This window comes from Carcharhinus amblyrhynchos, chromosome 20 (genome assembly GCF_965287045.1).
Source record: "Carcharhinus amblyrhynchos chromosome 20, sCarAmb.v2.hapA, whole genome shotgun sequence".
Classification (NCBI taxonomy): Eukaryota; Metazoa; Chordata; class Chondrichthyes; order Carcharhiniformes; family Carcharhinidae; genus Carcharhinus; species Carcharhinus amblyrhynchos.
Genome location: NC_137343.1, coordinates 48,759,646 through 48,773,323, shown reverse-complemented (window position 1 = coordinate 48,773,323; position 13,678 = coordinate 48,759,646). Strand labels below are relative to the sequence as shown.

General features: G+C 43.9%; 1 protein-coding gene across 1 annotated transcript in view; it reads right to left on the bottom strand.

Moving 5' to 3' along the window:
• Nucleotides 1–13,678, bottom strand: part of LOC145356007 (protein PML-like) — a 45,869-nt gene that overhangs the window by 3,632 nt on the left and 28,559 nt on the right. Inside the window, exons 6-9 of the mRNA XM_080208561.1 lie at nucleotides 11,836–12,035; nucleotides 8,542–8,752; nucleotides 4,763–4,818; nucleotides 3,227–3,416 (exon numbers count right to left, since the gene is read on the bottom strand). Of these exons, the coding sequence (XP_080064687.1) occupies nucleotides 3,227–3,416; nucleotides 4,763–4,818; nucleotides 8,542–8,752; nucleotides 11,836–12,035 (657 nt within the window). The remainder of the gene's footprint in view (nucleotides 1–3,226; nucleotides 3,417–4,762; nucleotides 4,819–8,541; nucleotides 8,753–11,835; nucleotides 12,036–13,678) is intronic.

Below are 13,678 nucleotides of genomic sequence, written 5' to 3'. Positions count from 1 at the left end.
TGTGTCGGTCTTCACAGAGGAGGACACAAATAGTTTGCCAGATATTAAAGATAGAAGAATGGTAGGAGATGAGGTCCTTCATGCGATTACTGTCACTAGAGAGGTAGTGCTTGATAGACTAACGGGACTGAAGGTAGACAAGTCCCCGGGACCGGATGGAATGCATCCCAGGGTTCTGAAAGAAATGGCAGAGGTGATTGCGGATGCCTTAGTAATTATTTATCAAAATTCGCTGGACTCCAGGGAAGTGCCGGAAGATTGGAAAAGGGCTAATGTTACGCTGCTGTTTAAAAAAGGTAACAGACAAAAGGCAGGGAATTATAGGCCGGTTAGTTTAATGTCTGTAGTCAGAAAAATGCTAGAATCTGTCATCAAAGAAGAAATAGCGAGGCACCTAGAAAAGAATGGTTTGATCAAGCAGACGCAACATGGATTCATTAAGGGGAAGTCCTGTTTAACAAATTTGTTGGATTTCTATGAGGATATGACTAGTGCGGGAGACAGGGGGGACCCGGTGGATGTGGTGTTTTTAGATTTCCAAAAGGCGTTTGATAAGGTGCCTCACAAAAGGTTGCTGCAAAAGGACAGGGTGCACGGAGTTGATGGTGGCGTTAGCGTGGATAGAGGATTGGTTGTCTAATAGGAAGCAGAGAGTTAGAATCAATGGGTGCTATTCTGGTTGGCAGTTGGTGACTAGTAGAGTGCTGCAGGGATCGGTGCTGGGGCCTCAACTGTTTACCATTTACATAGATGATCTGGAGGAGGGGGCTGAGCATAGGGTAACAAAATTTGCTGATGACACGAAGATGAGTGGAAAAGCAAATTGCGTGGAGGGTGTGGAAAGTCTGCAGAGAGATCTGAATAGGCTGAGTGAGAGGGCAAGGACCTGGCAGATGGAGTATAATGTTAGCAAGTGTGAGGTTATCCACTTTGGTAGAAATAATTGTAGGAGGGATTATTATTTAAAAGGCGAAAAGCTGCAGCATGCTACGGTGCAGAGGGACCTGGGGGTCCTTGTGCACGAATCACAAAAACCCAGTCTGCAGGTGATCATGAAGGCAAATGGAATGTCGGCCTTTATAGCGAGGGGGATAGAATATAAAAGCAGGGAGGTCTTGCTGCAACCGTACAGGGTACTGGTGAGGCCGCAGCTGGAGTACAGTGTGTAGTTCTGATCGCCGCACTTGCGGAAGGATATATTGGCTATGGAGGGAGTGCAGAGAAGGTTCACTAGGCTGATACCGGAGATGAGGGGGTTAGCCTATGAAGAGAGATTGAATAGACTGGGTCTGTACTTGTTAGAGTTTAGAAGGCTGAGGGGGGATCTTATAGAGACATATAAGATAATAAAGGGGATAAATAGGGTAGAGGTAGAAAGATTCTTCCTGATTAGAAGGACTAGAGGGCACAGCCTCAAAATAGAGGGGGGGGGGCAGTTTAGATTGGAGTTGAGGAGGAACTTCTTCACCCAAAGGATGGTGAATCTCTGGAATTCTCTGCCCGTTGAAATGGTGGAGGCTACCTTGCTGAATACATTTAAGTCACGGGTAGATAGGTTTCTGATAGACAGGGGAATTAAGGGTTATGGGGAGAAAGCAGGAAAGTAGAACTGATCCACTTCAGATCAGCCACGATCTTATTGAATGGCAGGGCAGGCTCGAACGGCTAGATGGCCTACTCCTATTCCTATTTCTTATGTTCTTATAACCAGAGCCTAGATTAACTGGCAGTAACTAGAGCCCAGACTAATTATTTATTCTACTAGCTAAAGCCCCATCTGGTGAATTATTCTACAACACTGTCCAGACTAGCTACAACTACTGTTAATCAAGGCACCAATTAATTGTTCCAGTAACCCAAGTCAGACTAACAATACTTCCCAGTAACCAGCACTAAGATACACTGCAATTCCTATCAATTAGTTTGTGTTCTTGTTAATGACTCCTAAAAAAGTTAAATTTTGTTTATTAGTCATAAGTAAGGCTCACATTAACACTGCAATGAAGTTACTGTGAAATTCCTCTCGTGGCCACAGTCTGGCGCCTGTTCAGGTTAATGCACCCAGCCAGCACGTCTTTCAGAACGTAGGAGGAAACCCATGCAGACCCAGAGCCCAGATTAACTGCACCTTGCAGTAATTATAGCCATTCTAATTAATCATTCCACTAACCAGAGCCCCAGCTAACTGGACCTCCCACAAAACACAGAATAAATTGACTGCATTCCCAAGTAACTCGAGCACCACCTAATTACGAATTTCACTAATCAGACTCCAGCTGAACCACCCAGTAAGTTGCACCCAAAATACATACACCTCTCACTAACCAAAACATTACACTTCTCATTAACCAGAATGCAGACTAACCAAAGCTCAGATAAATTATGCCTCTGACCAGAGCCCACAATAATAATCCCAGTTATTGCAGCACACACTAATGGGTTATTAATTCCACTGAACAGGGCTCAGATTAGAACAGCACAGTGGTTAGCAGTGCTGCCTCACAGTACCAAGAAGCCAGGTTCAATTCTCGGCTTGGGTGACTGTGGAGAGCCTGCATATTCTTCCTGTGTCTGCAGGGAGTCCTCCCACAGTCCAAAAGATGTGCTGGTTAGGTGCATTGGCCTTGCCAGATTCTCCATCAGTGCACCCGAACAGGAACCAGACTAGGGGATTTTCACAGTAACTTAATTGCAGTGTTACTGTAAACCTACTTGTGACACTAATAAATACACTTTAACTTAAAATATATTGACTGCTCCACTCTTGTTACCAGAGCTTCCCAGTAGCCAGAAATCAAACTGCATCTCCTGCTAACCAGAGCTCAGACTAAATTCACCACAGAACATATTGACCTTGCAGAAAGTTCAGAGTGACAGCTGGACTTAATGGGTTAAGTTACAAGGAGTGATTACACAAATTAGGATTCTATTCTCCTGAATTTAGATCATTATAACCCAAAGAATTAAGGGGTTTGGGATTAAACAGGTTATGTGGAACTAAATCACATATCAGCCATGATCTCATTGAACTGCAAAACAGCTTTGAAGGACAAAAAGGCCAACTCCTCTTCCTACCATCAGCGATTCACCTGAGCTGAGAATAATGAATAATTCTACGATGCAGAGCCCAGGCTAACTCCAATCACTGGAAACAGGAATACTAACCAGTCAAAGCACATATAATCAAGAAGGGAAGTTAAAACTGGAAATGACAAAATAACCTGACCCATTCCTGTGGTTTGTAGTTGGAAGAACACAAGTGAATTTCCACCCAGTTCCTGACAGAGGTGAGGTGCTGCTGTCTTTTCTTGATAACGATCTCCTCTGCTCCAATTAGACATACTTCGTTCTAAGGGATCAGGCAATGGCATGATGTCCTCTATACTCATCGCCATGGAAGATGACTCATTCTGAACCTGGGGGGACAATATGAATTGAAAAAGATTTAAGAATATTGAAACCCTCCTTATTCTCATTTCTCTATCACTTTTGTCCACATTCCATAGGGCTAACACAAAGCTAGTTAGTAACTCTTCTCCACCTACATTCATATCCATTATAATTTTTGGATTTGGTGGGTGGTTTCACAACCAGATATACCTCGTGCCACTAACACACCCCATTTATCTAGCGAGGGACTGGCTCCAATCTGGCTTGTCTTCACCAATAGCAAGATGGTTCTGTGTCCAACAAGTCTTTGAGTGGGACTCAAAGCCAGAACATATGGGCTCAAAAGAAGGCAGATGCTGCCTGAATGATAGATCCGTTACTGTCAGCAAAGCTCATGAAACCAAATATCACAAAACCCCACAAACCCAGATATCATCAAACCCCATAAACCCATTTATCACCAACTCTATAAACCCAGATATCACCAAACCCCACAAAGCCAGATATAAACAAACCCCATAAACTCAAATATCAAACCCCATAAATCCAGATATCAAATCCCAAAAACTCATATCATCAAACCCCATAAATCCAGATATAAACAAACCCCATAAACCCAGATACGAAACCCCCGAAACTCAGGTATAATCAAACTATATAAACTCAGATATCACCAAACCCCACAAAGCCAGACATCACCAAACCCTACAAAGCCAGATATCACCAAACCCCACAAAGTCAGTCATCACCAAACCCCACAATGCCAGATATCACCAAACCCCACAAAGCCAGACATCACCAAACCCTACAAAGCCAGATATCACCAAACCCCACAAAGTCAGTCATCACCAAACCCCACAAAGCCAGTCATCACCGAACCCCACAAAGCCAGACATCACCAAACCCCACAAAGCCAGTCATCACCAAACTCCACAAACCCAGATATCACCAAACCCCACAAAGCCTGACAACACCAAACTCCACAAACCCAGATATCACCAAACCCCACAAAGCCTGACAACACCAAACTCCACAAACCCAGATATCACCAAAACGCCACAAACCTAGATATCATCGAACTCCACAAACCCAAATATCATCAAACTCCACAAACCCAAACATCACCAAAATGCCACAAACCCAAATATCACCAAACTCCACAAACCCAGACATCACCAAACTCCACAAACCCAGACATCACCAAACCCCATAAACCAAAATCTCAGATATTAGTCAAACACCTTAACTCCAGGATGGCCTCCACGGTTTGTTCCGATATTCTGGATTTGGATTTACTCTATGTATTTATTACACAGTAGGTTTCTTCGGTGTGATGTGAGTAGTTTCACCCTTTACTGAGGTGATCGCTTACCTTTCTGTCGACCCCATTCTGCTCACTGTTTTCAGGTGATATTTTATTCATCTCCTCTGTATAAAAATAATGAAGCATCAGCTGCAAGGAAAGGCTAAATTTCCAACATTAGGTTAACTTTGTTCCATGTTTTACTAAGTGACTATGACAATGTTGGACTTTTGAGCATCTTACTAACATTGCATTATCAAATGAACCTGCTCCATTTTTTAGTGATTTAACATCAGTGATATCAAAGGTCCCTTCAATTCAGTGATCTCCATGACAGAAAAATGTTTGCTTATAAATGCACCTCTTATTCGTTTTTAAATTTAACATAACTACCTTCAAGGCCTTCAGAAGTACTGCTTTATTGTAGCATATACAGGGATTCATGCATGATTATATGTTGAATTTAATCAATCATAGCAGATTATTATTAATTACCTACTCCCTTTTCACCGTTGATTTTCATAAAAAACCTGGTTCACTAATATACTTTAGGAAAGGAAATCTGCTGTCCTTACCCAATCTGGCCTACATGTGACTCCAGACCCAAAGCAATGTGGTTGACTCTTAACCTCCCTCTGAATGGCCTAGCAAGCCATTCAGTTCAAGGGCCATTAGGAATGGGCGATAAATGCTACTCCAGCCAGCAACATCTACATCCCATGAAAGAATTTTAAGAATTGGTGGAAGATTGTATGATGTATCGTGTTAGACAAGATAAGAAGGATGAGGAAGGACAGTTTGCCAGGGTCATAGCAATATCTTTGTGACTTTGATAGAGCTTCTTTCAGTGCTGTGGCAGTCAGAAACCTGACTTGCATAGGTTTTAAACATGGAGTTAGACTTTGATGGGAGAGTTAGGATGTTATGGGTCTCCATGGTAGATTTGTGGAGGGACAAGCTTTATTGGAAAATGGTGAACACTGCAGACCTGGATTTCCTTAAAACAGAAAGCAAATTGGAGCTTGAGGCTGGAATTTTCCGTTTCTCTGCATGTTTGGCACAGCAGAAGAGGCCCTTTCAGTCCCACTGCTGTCAACAATGTTTCCCATTGATTGGACTCACTCTCACCAGAAACCCTTAGCACAGGGGGTGGTGTCGCTGTCGGCAGGACCAGAAGACTCCAGCGGCAAGAACAGGCAGTAAATCCCACCCAGAGAAACTGAGCACAAGATATTGCTATGACACAAACATCCTAATTACAACTGTAAATGTTAAAGTCAAAAAGAGATAAGTGAGTAGGTAAAATGGTTTAATTAGTCTATGTCCGTAAATGATTGGGAATTTCTGCTTTACTCTGTCTAACCCATGCAGTACACGTAGGATATAAAGCACAGAAACAGGCCATTCTGCCCAACTAGTCCATGCTGGGGCTTATTCTCCATCTAAATCTATTCCCTTCTCCTTCATCTGATTGTCGAACTTCCCTTTAAAGACATCTGTATTTTTTTTTCACACTATGTATGTGGGTGTCACCGGCTAGACCAGTATTTATTGCCCATCCCAATTTGCCTTTGAGAAAGTGGTAGTGAGTCGCAGTCTCAAACTGCTCCAGTTAATGTGGTGTAGATACACCCACAGTGCTCTGAGGGAGGGATTTCCAGGATTTTGATCCAGTGACAGTGAAGGAACTACAATATATTTCCTCGCCAGGATGGTATGTGACTTGGAGGCAAATGTCTAGGTGGAAGTGTTCCTGTGTGTCTACTGATCTTGTTCTTCTGATGGTAGCAGTGCTGCCTAAGGACCTTGGTGAGCTCCTGCAGTGCATCTTGTAGGTGAAACACAGCTGGCAGTGTTGATTGGTGGTAAGGGAATGAATGTTTGTGATTGGGCTGCCAATCAAATAGGCTGTTTTGTCCTGGATGGTATTGAAGTTCTTCAGTGTTGATGGAGCTGCACTCATCAATGTAAGTGGAGAATATTCCATCACATTCCTAGCCTGTGCCTTGTGGACGGTGGACACGCTTTGGGGAATCAGGAGGTAAGTTACTCGCCACAGGATTCCTAATCTCTGACCTCCTCTTGTAACCACAGTATTTTATATGGCTAGTCCAGTTCAGTTTCTGGCCAATGGTAATCCCAGAATGTTGATAGTGGGGGATTCAGCAATTGTAATGCTATTGAATGTCAAGAGGTGATGGTTAGATTTGAGTGGTACGTATGTTATGTGCCAATTGTCAGCCCAAGCCTGGATGTTATCCAGGTCTTGCTGCATTTGGACATGAACTGCTTCAGTGTCTGAGGAGTTACAAATGGTGCTGAACATTGTGCAAATCGTAGGAAGATCATTAACAAAGCAGTTGAAGCTTTGGATCTAGGACAGTACCCTGTGGAACAGTTGCAGTGGTGTCCTTGAGCTGAGATGAATGCCCTCCAATGACCACAACCATCTTTCTTTGTACTAGGTATGACTGCAAGCAATAGAGTTTTTGCCCTGATTTCCATTACCTCCAGTTCTGCTAAGGCTCCTTGATGCATACTCAGTCAAATGCTGCTTTGATGTCATGGGCAGTCACTCTCACCTCAGCTCTGGCATTCGGCTCGTTTGTCCATGTCTGAACCAAGGCTGTAATGAGGTCAGCAGAAGAGTGACCCTGGCAAAACCCAAACTGAGCGTCCGCAAGCAGGTTATTGCTGAGGAAATGGCACTTGACAGAGCTCATGATGTGGTGATGCCGGCGTTGGACTGGGGTAAACACAGTAAGAAGTCTCACAATACCAGGTTAACTCTCCACTCACCTGACGAAGGGGCAAACCCCAAAAGCTTGTGGGTTTACTATCAAATAAATTGGTTGGACTTTAACCTGGTGTTGTGAGACTCCTTACTTGATAGAGCTGTCAGTGATACCTTTCATCACTTTACTGATGATCGAGAGTACACTGGTGAGATAAGGATTGGCCAGGTTGGATTTGTCCTGCTTTTTGCCTGAGAAGACATCCATGTGCAGTTTTCCACAATGCCTGGTGGATGCCAGTGTTGTAGCTGTGCTGAAACAGCTTGGCTAGGAGTGCGGGAAGTTCTGGAATGCAAGTTTTCAGTACTATTGCCAAAATATTTTCTGGGCAAAAACCTCTACCTTCAACTGTTTCTTAATATCATGTGGAAATAATTGAATTAGTTGAAGACTGGCATCTGTGATGCTGTGGACTTCTGGAGGAGACCGGGATGGATTGTCCACTCAACACTTCTGGCTGAAGATTGTTGCGAATACTAGTCAATTCAACCATTCCTATGGTAGCAAGTTCCACATTCTCACCTCTCTGAGTAAAGAAGTTTCTCCTGAATTCTCCATTGGATTCCTTGGTGACTATCTTATATTGATGCCTCATCTTAAAGAGAAACATTGTCTCCGTGTCCACTATCAAAACTTCTCAATTTTCAACTCTCTCTTAGGTGAACCCTCAGCATTTTTTTTCAAGATAAAAGAGACTTTGTCTGTTAATCCTTTCCTGATAATATAAACCCACACATATATGGTATCATTCACACTCTCTGGGAGTGTTTAACAAGGACAGTGTGGAGGAGATTTACTCTTTTATCCAACTCCATGCTGTAGCTGTCCTGGGAGTGTTTGATGGGGGAAAGTATAAATGGAGCTTTACTCTATATCTAACCCCATGCTGTACATGGATAGTCATGAATATCATTTTTTGGTTTTGTGACCTTCTTTATTACTTTGTACTATATTTTAGTGCTGTACTATATTTTACACTATGAGGTGATTATTAACTGAATGCTCTTTACACTCCTCGTCTCCCAAAATAACATGAACATCTTGCAGTCTAACCTGCTGGAAGTCTCCAGGATTCTTTATCATCGATTTCAGTCGAAATGTTCAGCATGGTGTTATCAGTATTGCTCTGCAACAGGAGCTCAGATTCGTTTTCAGAGGTTAGCTTTATACTGTAATCATGTTCAGTATGCTGGCATTTCTTTTTCACTTCCATGTCATCTTCCACTGACCATGATCTTCTGTCACATAGTTTCTTTGGAACATTCTGCACATAAAGGAAAATTAGCTCAGTGTCTGGAGAAACCACCTCTTTCAGCACAGCTACCTACTTCCAGTTTTACTTGCTATTTCTCTTTTCTTTTCTCTTTCTGCTGGTGTTAAATCCCAGTGGAGAGGTAAGGGCTCTATTCTGCTGCCTGTATCAGTCCTGTTTCCTAAACAGATACTAACAATGAGAATTTCCAGTCCCAGCAATGGTAGGCACCATTGTAGCTGGGACTTTTGACCCATCTCCAATATTCCCTGCAATGATGCCATGGCTGAGAGGATCAGAAAATCCCAGCCTAGGTTCCGCCTTAAAAGTTTATTTATTAGTCACAAGTAAGGCTTACATTAACACTGCAGTGAAGTTACTGTGAAATTCCCTTAATCACTCCGACGCCTGTTCAGGTCAATGCACCTAACCAGCACATCTTTCAGAAAGTGGGAGGAAACTGGAGGAAACCCACGCAGATACAGGGAGAATGTGCAAACTCCACACAGTCAGTAACCCATGCCAAGAATCAAACCCTGGTTCCTGGCGTTGTGAAGCACCAGTGCTAACCATTGTGCTACCATGTCGTCTTGACGCAGTGATAGCACTCCCACAGAAACCTGAGCATATAATCCAGGCTGACAGTCCAGTGTAATACTAAAGAAGTGCTGCTCTGTTTTTGGGAGGAGATATTAAACCAAGGCTCTGATTGCCTTTCAGGGAGACATAAAAAATCCCAGTTTCAAAGAGGATGGACAGTTTCACTTGTGTCCAGCCTAAGATTTATCCCTCAATCAACATCTTAAAAATAGCTTGTCTGATCATTATCACATTCGTGTTTGTGAGAAATTACTGTGCACAGATTTGTTGCAACATTGACATTGGACTAAATCTTACCAAAAAAAATGGCAGTGTTGTTTCTGGCCAGAAAACTGGTGTGTTTCACTCCAGAGAAACTGATCAGTTTTTTCTCCACATCCTACCACACTTTGCCAAAAATAAATCAAGGGTGTGATTCATATCATTATATGGGGCCTAAACATGCCAGCAAAACCTGGCTTGTCAAGAGATCAGGGTGCCATCTTTAAAGGGCACCCAGATTACAATCGCAATAAACTTTCCTCCACAGAGGTGTCGGGGCTTCCCGCGCCCCCCACCCCCGCGCCCCCCAGCCCCCCCACCTCCTGATTACAGTCAGCATTCATTCTGACACCTCCCATGCGGTCTTTGGCCCCTTCTCCAACCCACCCCCACTGCGATCAATGGGCCCCTTCTCCCACTACCTCCCGCAATCATTGGCCCCCCTCCCCTCCACCATGATCATTGGCTCCTTCTCTCCCCTGTGTTTACCAGCCCCTTCTGCCCCACCTATCAAATGACCATCGCAGCTTCCTCCTCTTGTCATAGAGTCGTACAGCACAAAGTCCTTCAGCCCATCGAGTCTGCACCAACAGTAACTACCACAAGAGTCACAGTAATCCCTTTTTCCAGCACTTGTGATGTATCCTTGAATAATATGACATTTCAAGGGCACATCCAAATGCGTTTTAAAGGTTGTAAGGTTTCTGACCTCCACTACCTTCCCAGGCAGTGCATTCCAGATTCTCACCACCGTATGAGTGAAGAAGTCTTTTCTTAAATCCCCTCTGAATCTCCTGCCCTTCACCCTAAGACTATGGCCCTTCATGATTGACCCCTCAACCAAGAAGAACAGCTGCTGTCTAATCACCTGTCCTTACCCTTTATAATCTTATACACTTCAATTGTGTTACCACCTTGCCAGCCTTGCTCCTGTAAATAGCTCCACATACCATCTTATTAAAATATCAGCTCCATATGGTGGAGCCTCTGCTGCTTCCTGTTTTCACATTACTGTGGCAAGTCATGGACCATTCTCCAAACCTCTCTTTCCACAAGAAAACAGTATGTAAAGGGGAAAACAGCTTTTTTGCAGCTGCAGTCAAACCCGGTTTTATCTATATTCTACCACTTGTTGATTGTGGCCTTTGGTGATTAATCGAATTCTAAACCTTAAACTCGAATGAAGTGGTCCCTGAGAAACAACTATTGCTGATGAAATCTTCCTGACAGAGTTAGGAGGTCTATGTATCTCTCTAACAATTGGAGCCACCCATGATTCTACAGCAGATGGTACTGCCCGCTTGCTGCCAGGACAAGAAGAACATGCATCCACTCTATAAAGAAACTCTTTGTTGGAGCTTCCAGTGGTCACACTGGTGCTGCTCCCCATGGTTGGAACTCTGGTGAGCTGCAAGTTAACAGCCTGCAGGTTATCTCTGACGTTACGGAAGACCATCACTGCCCGTTCCAGACGATTGCCTGTTCTTCCCAAATTGGCAGTAATAGACTCTGTACATGCAGCTTCAATTGCAATAGCCCTGAGCGAATGCTGTCCAGTGTTCAATCCCTTTCTTTCACGGAACTCCCCTGTAGCTGGTGGTGAAGGTGATATGGATTTCCTAACACTCTGCAATGATGCAAGTCCCTCTCTCAGGCCTGCAACACTACCAGATCTGTGTGCTGCTCATTCTACTGCATCTCCTTATTTAAGAATAGATATAAATACATTAAATGCAGCTCAGAGAAGGCTCACTCGACTGATGCATGAGATAGGGATTTATCCTATGAGGAAAAGCTGGGCCAATACTCAGAGTTTAGAAGATTAAGACACATAAGAACCTGAGGGGCCTGATGGAGTGGATGCTAAATAAATGTTTCCCTTGTGTGAAAAAATAGAATTAGGACACACAATTTAAAAATAAGAAGTCTCTCATCTAAGCCAGAGATTAGAATAATTTTTTTCTCTCAGAGGGACATGAATCTTTGGAATTCTTTTCCCTAGAAAGTAGTGGAGGAGGAATCATTGAATATTTTGAAGACAGAAGTAGATAGATTCTTGGCTAACAAGGGAGTCAAAGGTTATCGGGGTAGGTGAAATGTGAAGTCGGGCCCACAATCAGATCAGCCTTGATCTTACTGAATGGCAGAGCAGACTCAAGGTGCCAAATGGCCAACAGCTGTTCCAAATTCCTTTGTTTATATGACCTTTGAGACTATAAAGATGAGGTTAATACCTTCTGCTTCTGTATTAACTCGCATTGGAATGAAGGTCCACTTGGACACGTATCCGTTGTCCATGCATTGAAGCTAGGGTGCGGACTCAAAGACTGCTCAGATCTCTCCTCTTCCTCTTCTGCCCATTCCAGCTGCTCTATCACATGTGTGAATGGCGCTCTGCAAGAATCTATGATGTCACTTGGTCCTGGGTAACAGCCTACAGGAAGAAACAAGAACAACCAGTTACACTGCAATCTTGGGCAATGCCTTTATGGAGATAGAGATCTTGTCTACTTGCTGCTGCTACTCTTCAACAATCAGCACATCAAAACTGTGAAAGAGGGGCACACAGAATTGACTATCAGGATATGACTGGCATGTTGCAATCCAACTAAACATGCCTGCTCTGCCAGTTCTGGCGCACAGACACCAACCATGATTGAGATATGACAGGAGGAGAGAAATCCGTGACAAATTCTGTCCAGGGGAGACTCCACACTGGACACTAGACAGGGAGCAGTGCTGCAGCAATGGCCAGCACCAGTCGCCTCCTGCTTTGGAAAGGTGTGTGGTTGGGAATCAGGGAATCAAGGAATCCAGGAGTCCAATGAGAGTGTAGGCCAGTATCAGCATTCAGGCCCGATTAAGGTTGGGAAGGCTCAGATTCGGATTTGGCTGAAGCCCTCTCAGGCCTGAGATTAGGAGGTTGGATCCAGGACATTTCCAGCTGCCTGGAAGTAGGGGTGAGAGGAGGGATCCGGACAGGTTTAAGTGTGTGGAGGTCCAGGCAGTGGGCCGAGGAAGGATGGTTGAGAAAGACCTGAAAAAAAAGTTGGGGACAGTGAACCAAGCAGATTGCTCAGGTCTTGCTTTCTCTTCCCACATCCACTCTAAGTTTTATTGGAAGGAAAGAGCTAGTTCTCAGGAAAGTAGAAAGATCTAAAGGAAGAAAAGCTAAAAAAAAAGAGTATGCAAATAAATTAGTGACTAAAACACAAACATCTTTCACAAAAGGGGTGTCATGGTGGCACAGCGGTTAGCACTGTTGCCTCACAGCGCCAGGGACCCGGGTTCAATTCCCAGTTTGGGTCACTGTCTGTGCAGAGTCTGCACGTTCTCGCTGTGTCTGCGTGGGTTTCCTCTCATAGTCCAAAAGACATGCTGGTTAGATGCATTGGCCATGCTAAATTCTCCCTCAGTGTATCCAGAGTGTGATAACTGGGAGTTTTTCACACAAACGTCATTGCAATGTTAATGGAAACTTACTTAAAAACGTTAGAACATAAGAAATAGGAGCAGGAGTAGGTCCTTCGAGCCTGCCCTGCCATTCAATAAGATCATGGCTGATCTGAAGTTGATCTGGGTCCATGTTGCACTATCTGTAACCCCCGTGACTTGCCTGGGTTTGCAAAACCTCACTCACTGTGCTGTCTGGAGACAATACACATCTCTTTAACCTGTGATCAATGCTCCTTCCACACACATTGTCAGCCACTTTAGGACTTGAACAGCAGGTTAGGTGTAAAGATTCGCATTCTAATCAGTAATCTCTGAACTGTCTGTGCTTTATATGCTCTGTCTGAGGCCAGAACTCTCCATTCACCTGACGAAGAGGGAGTCCCCTCGGAAGCTTGTGAGTTTACTATCAAATAAATTGGTTGGACTAAAACCTGTGTTGTCAGACTTTTTACTGTGTTTACCCCAGTCCAACGCCAGCACATCTACATCATGATCTGAAGTGGCTCAGTTCCACTTTCCCGCTTTCTCCCCATAACCCTTAATTCCCTTGCCTACCAAATACCTATCTACCCGCGTCTTAAATATATTTAGCGAGGTAGCCTCCACCACTTCAACAGGCAG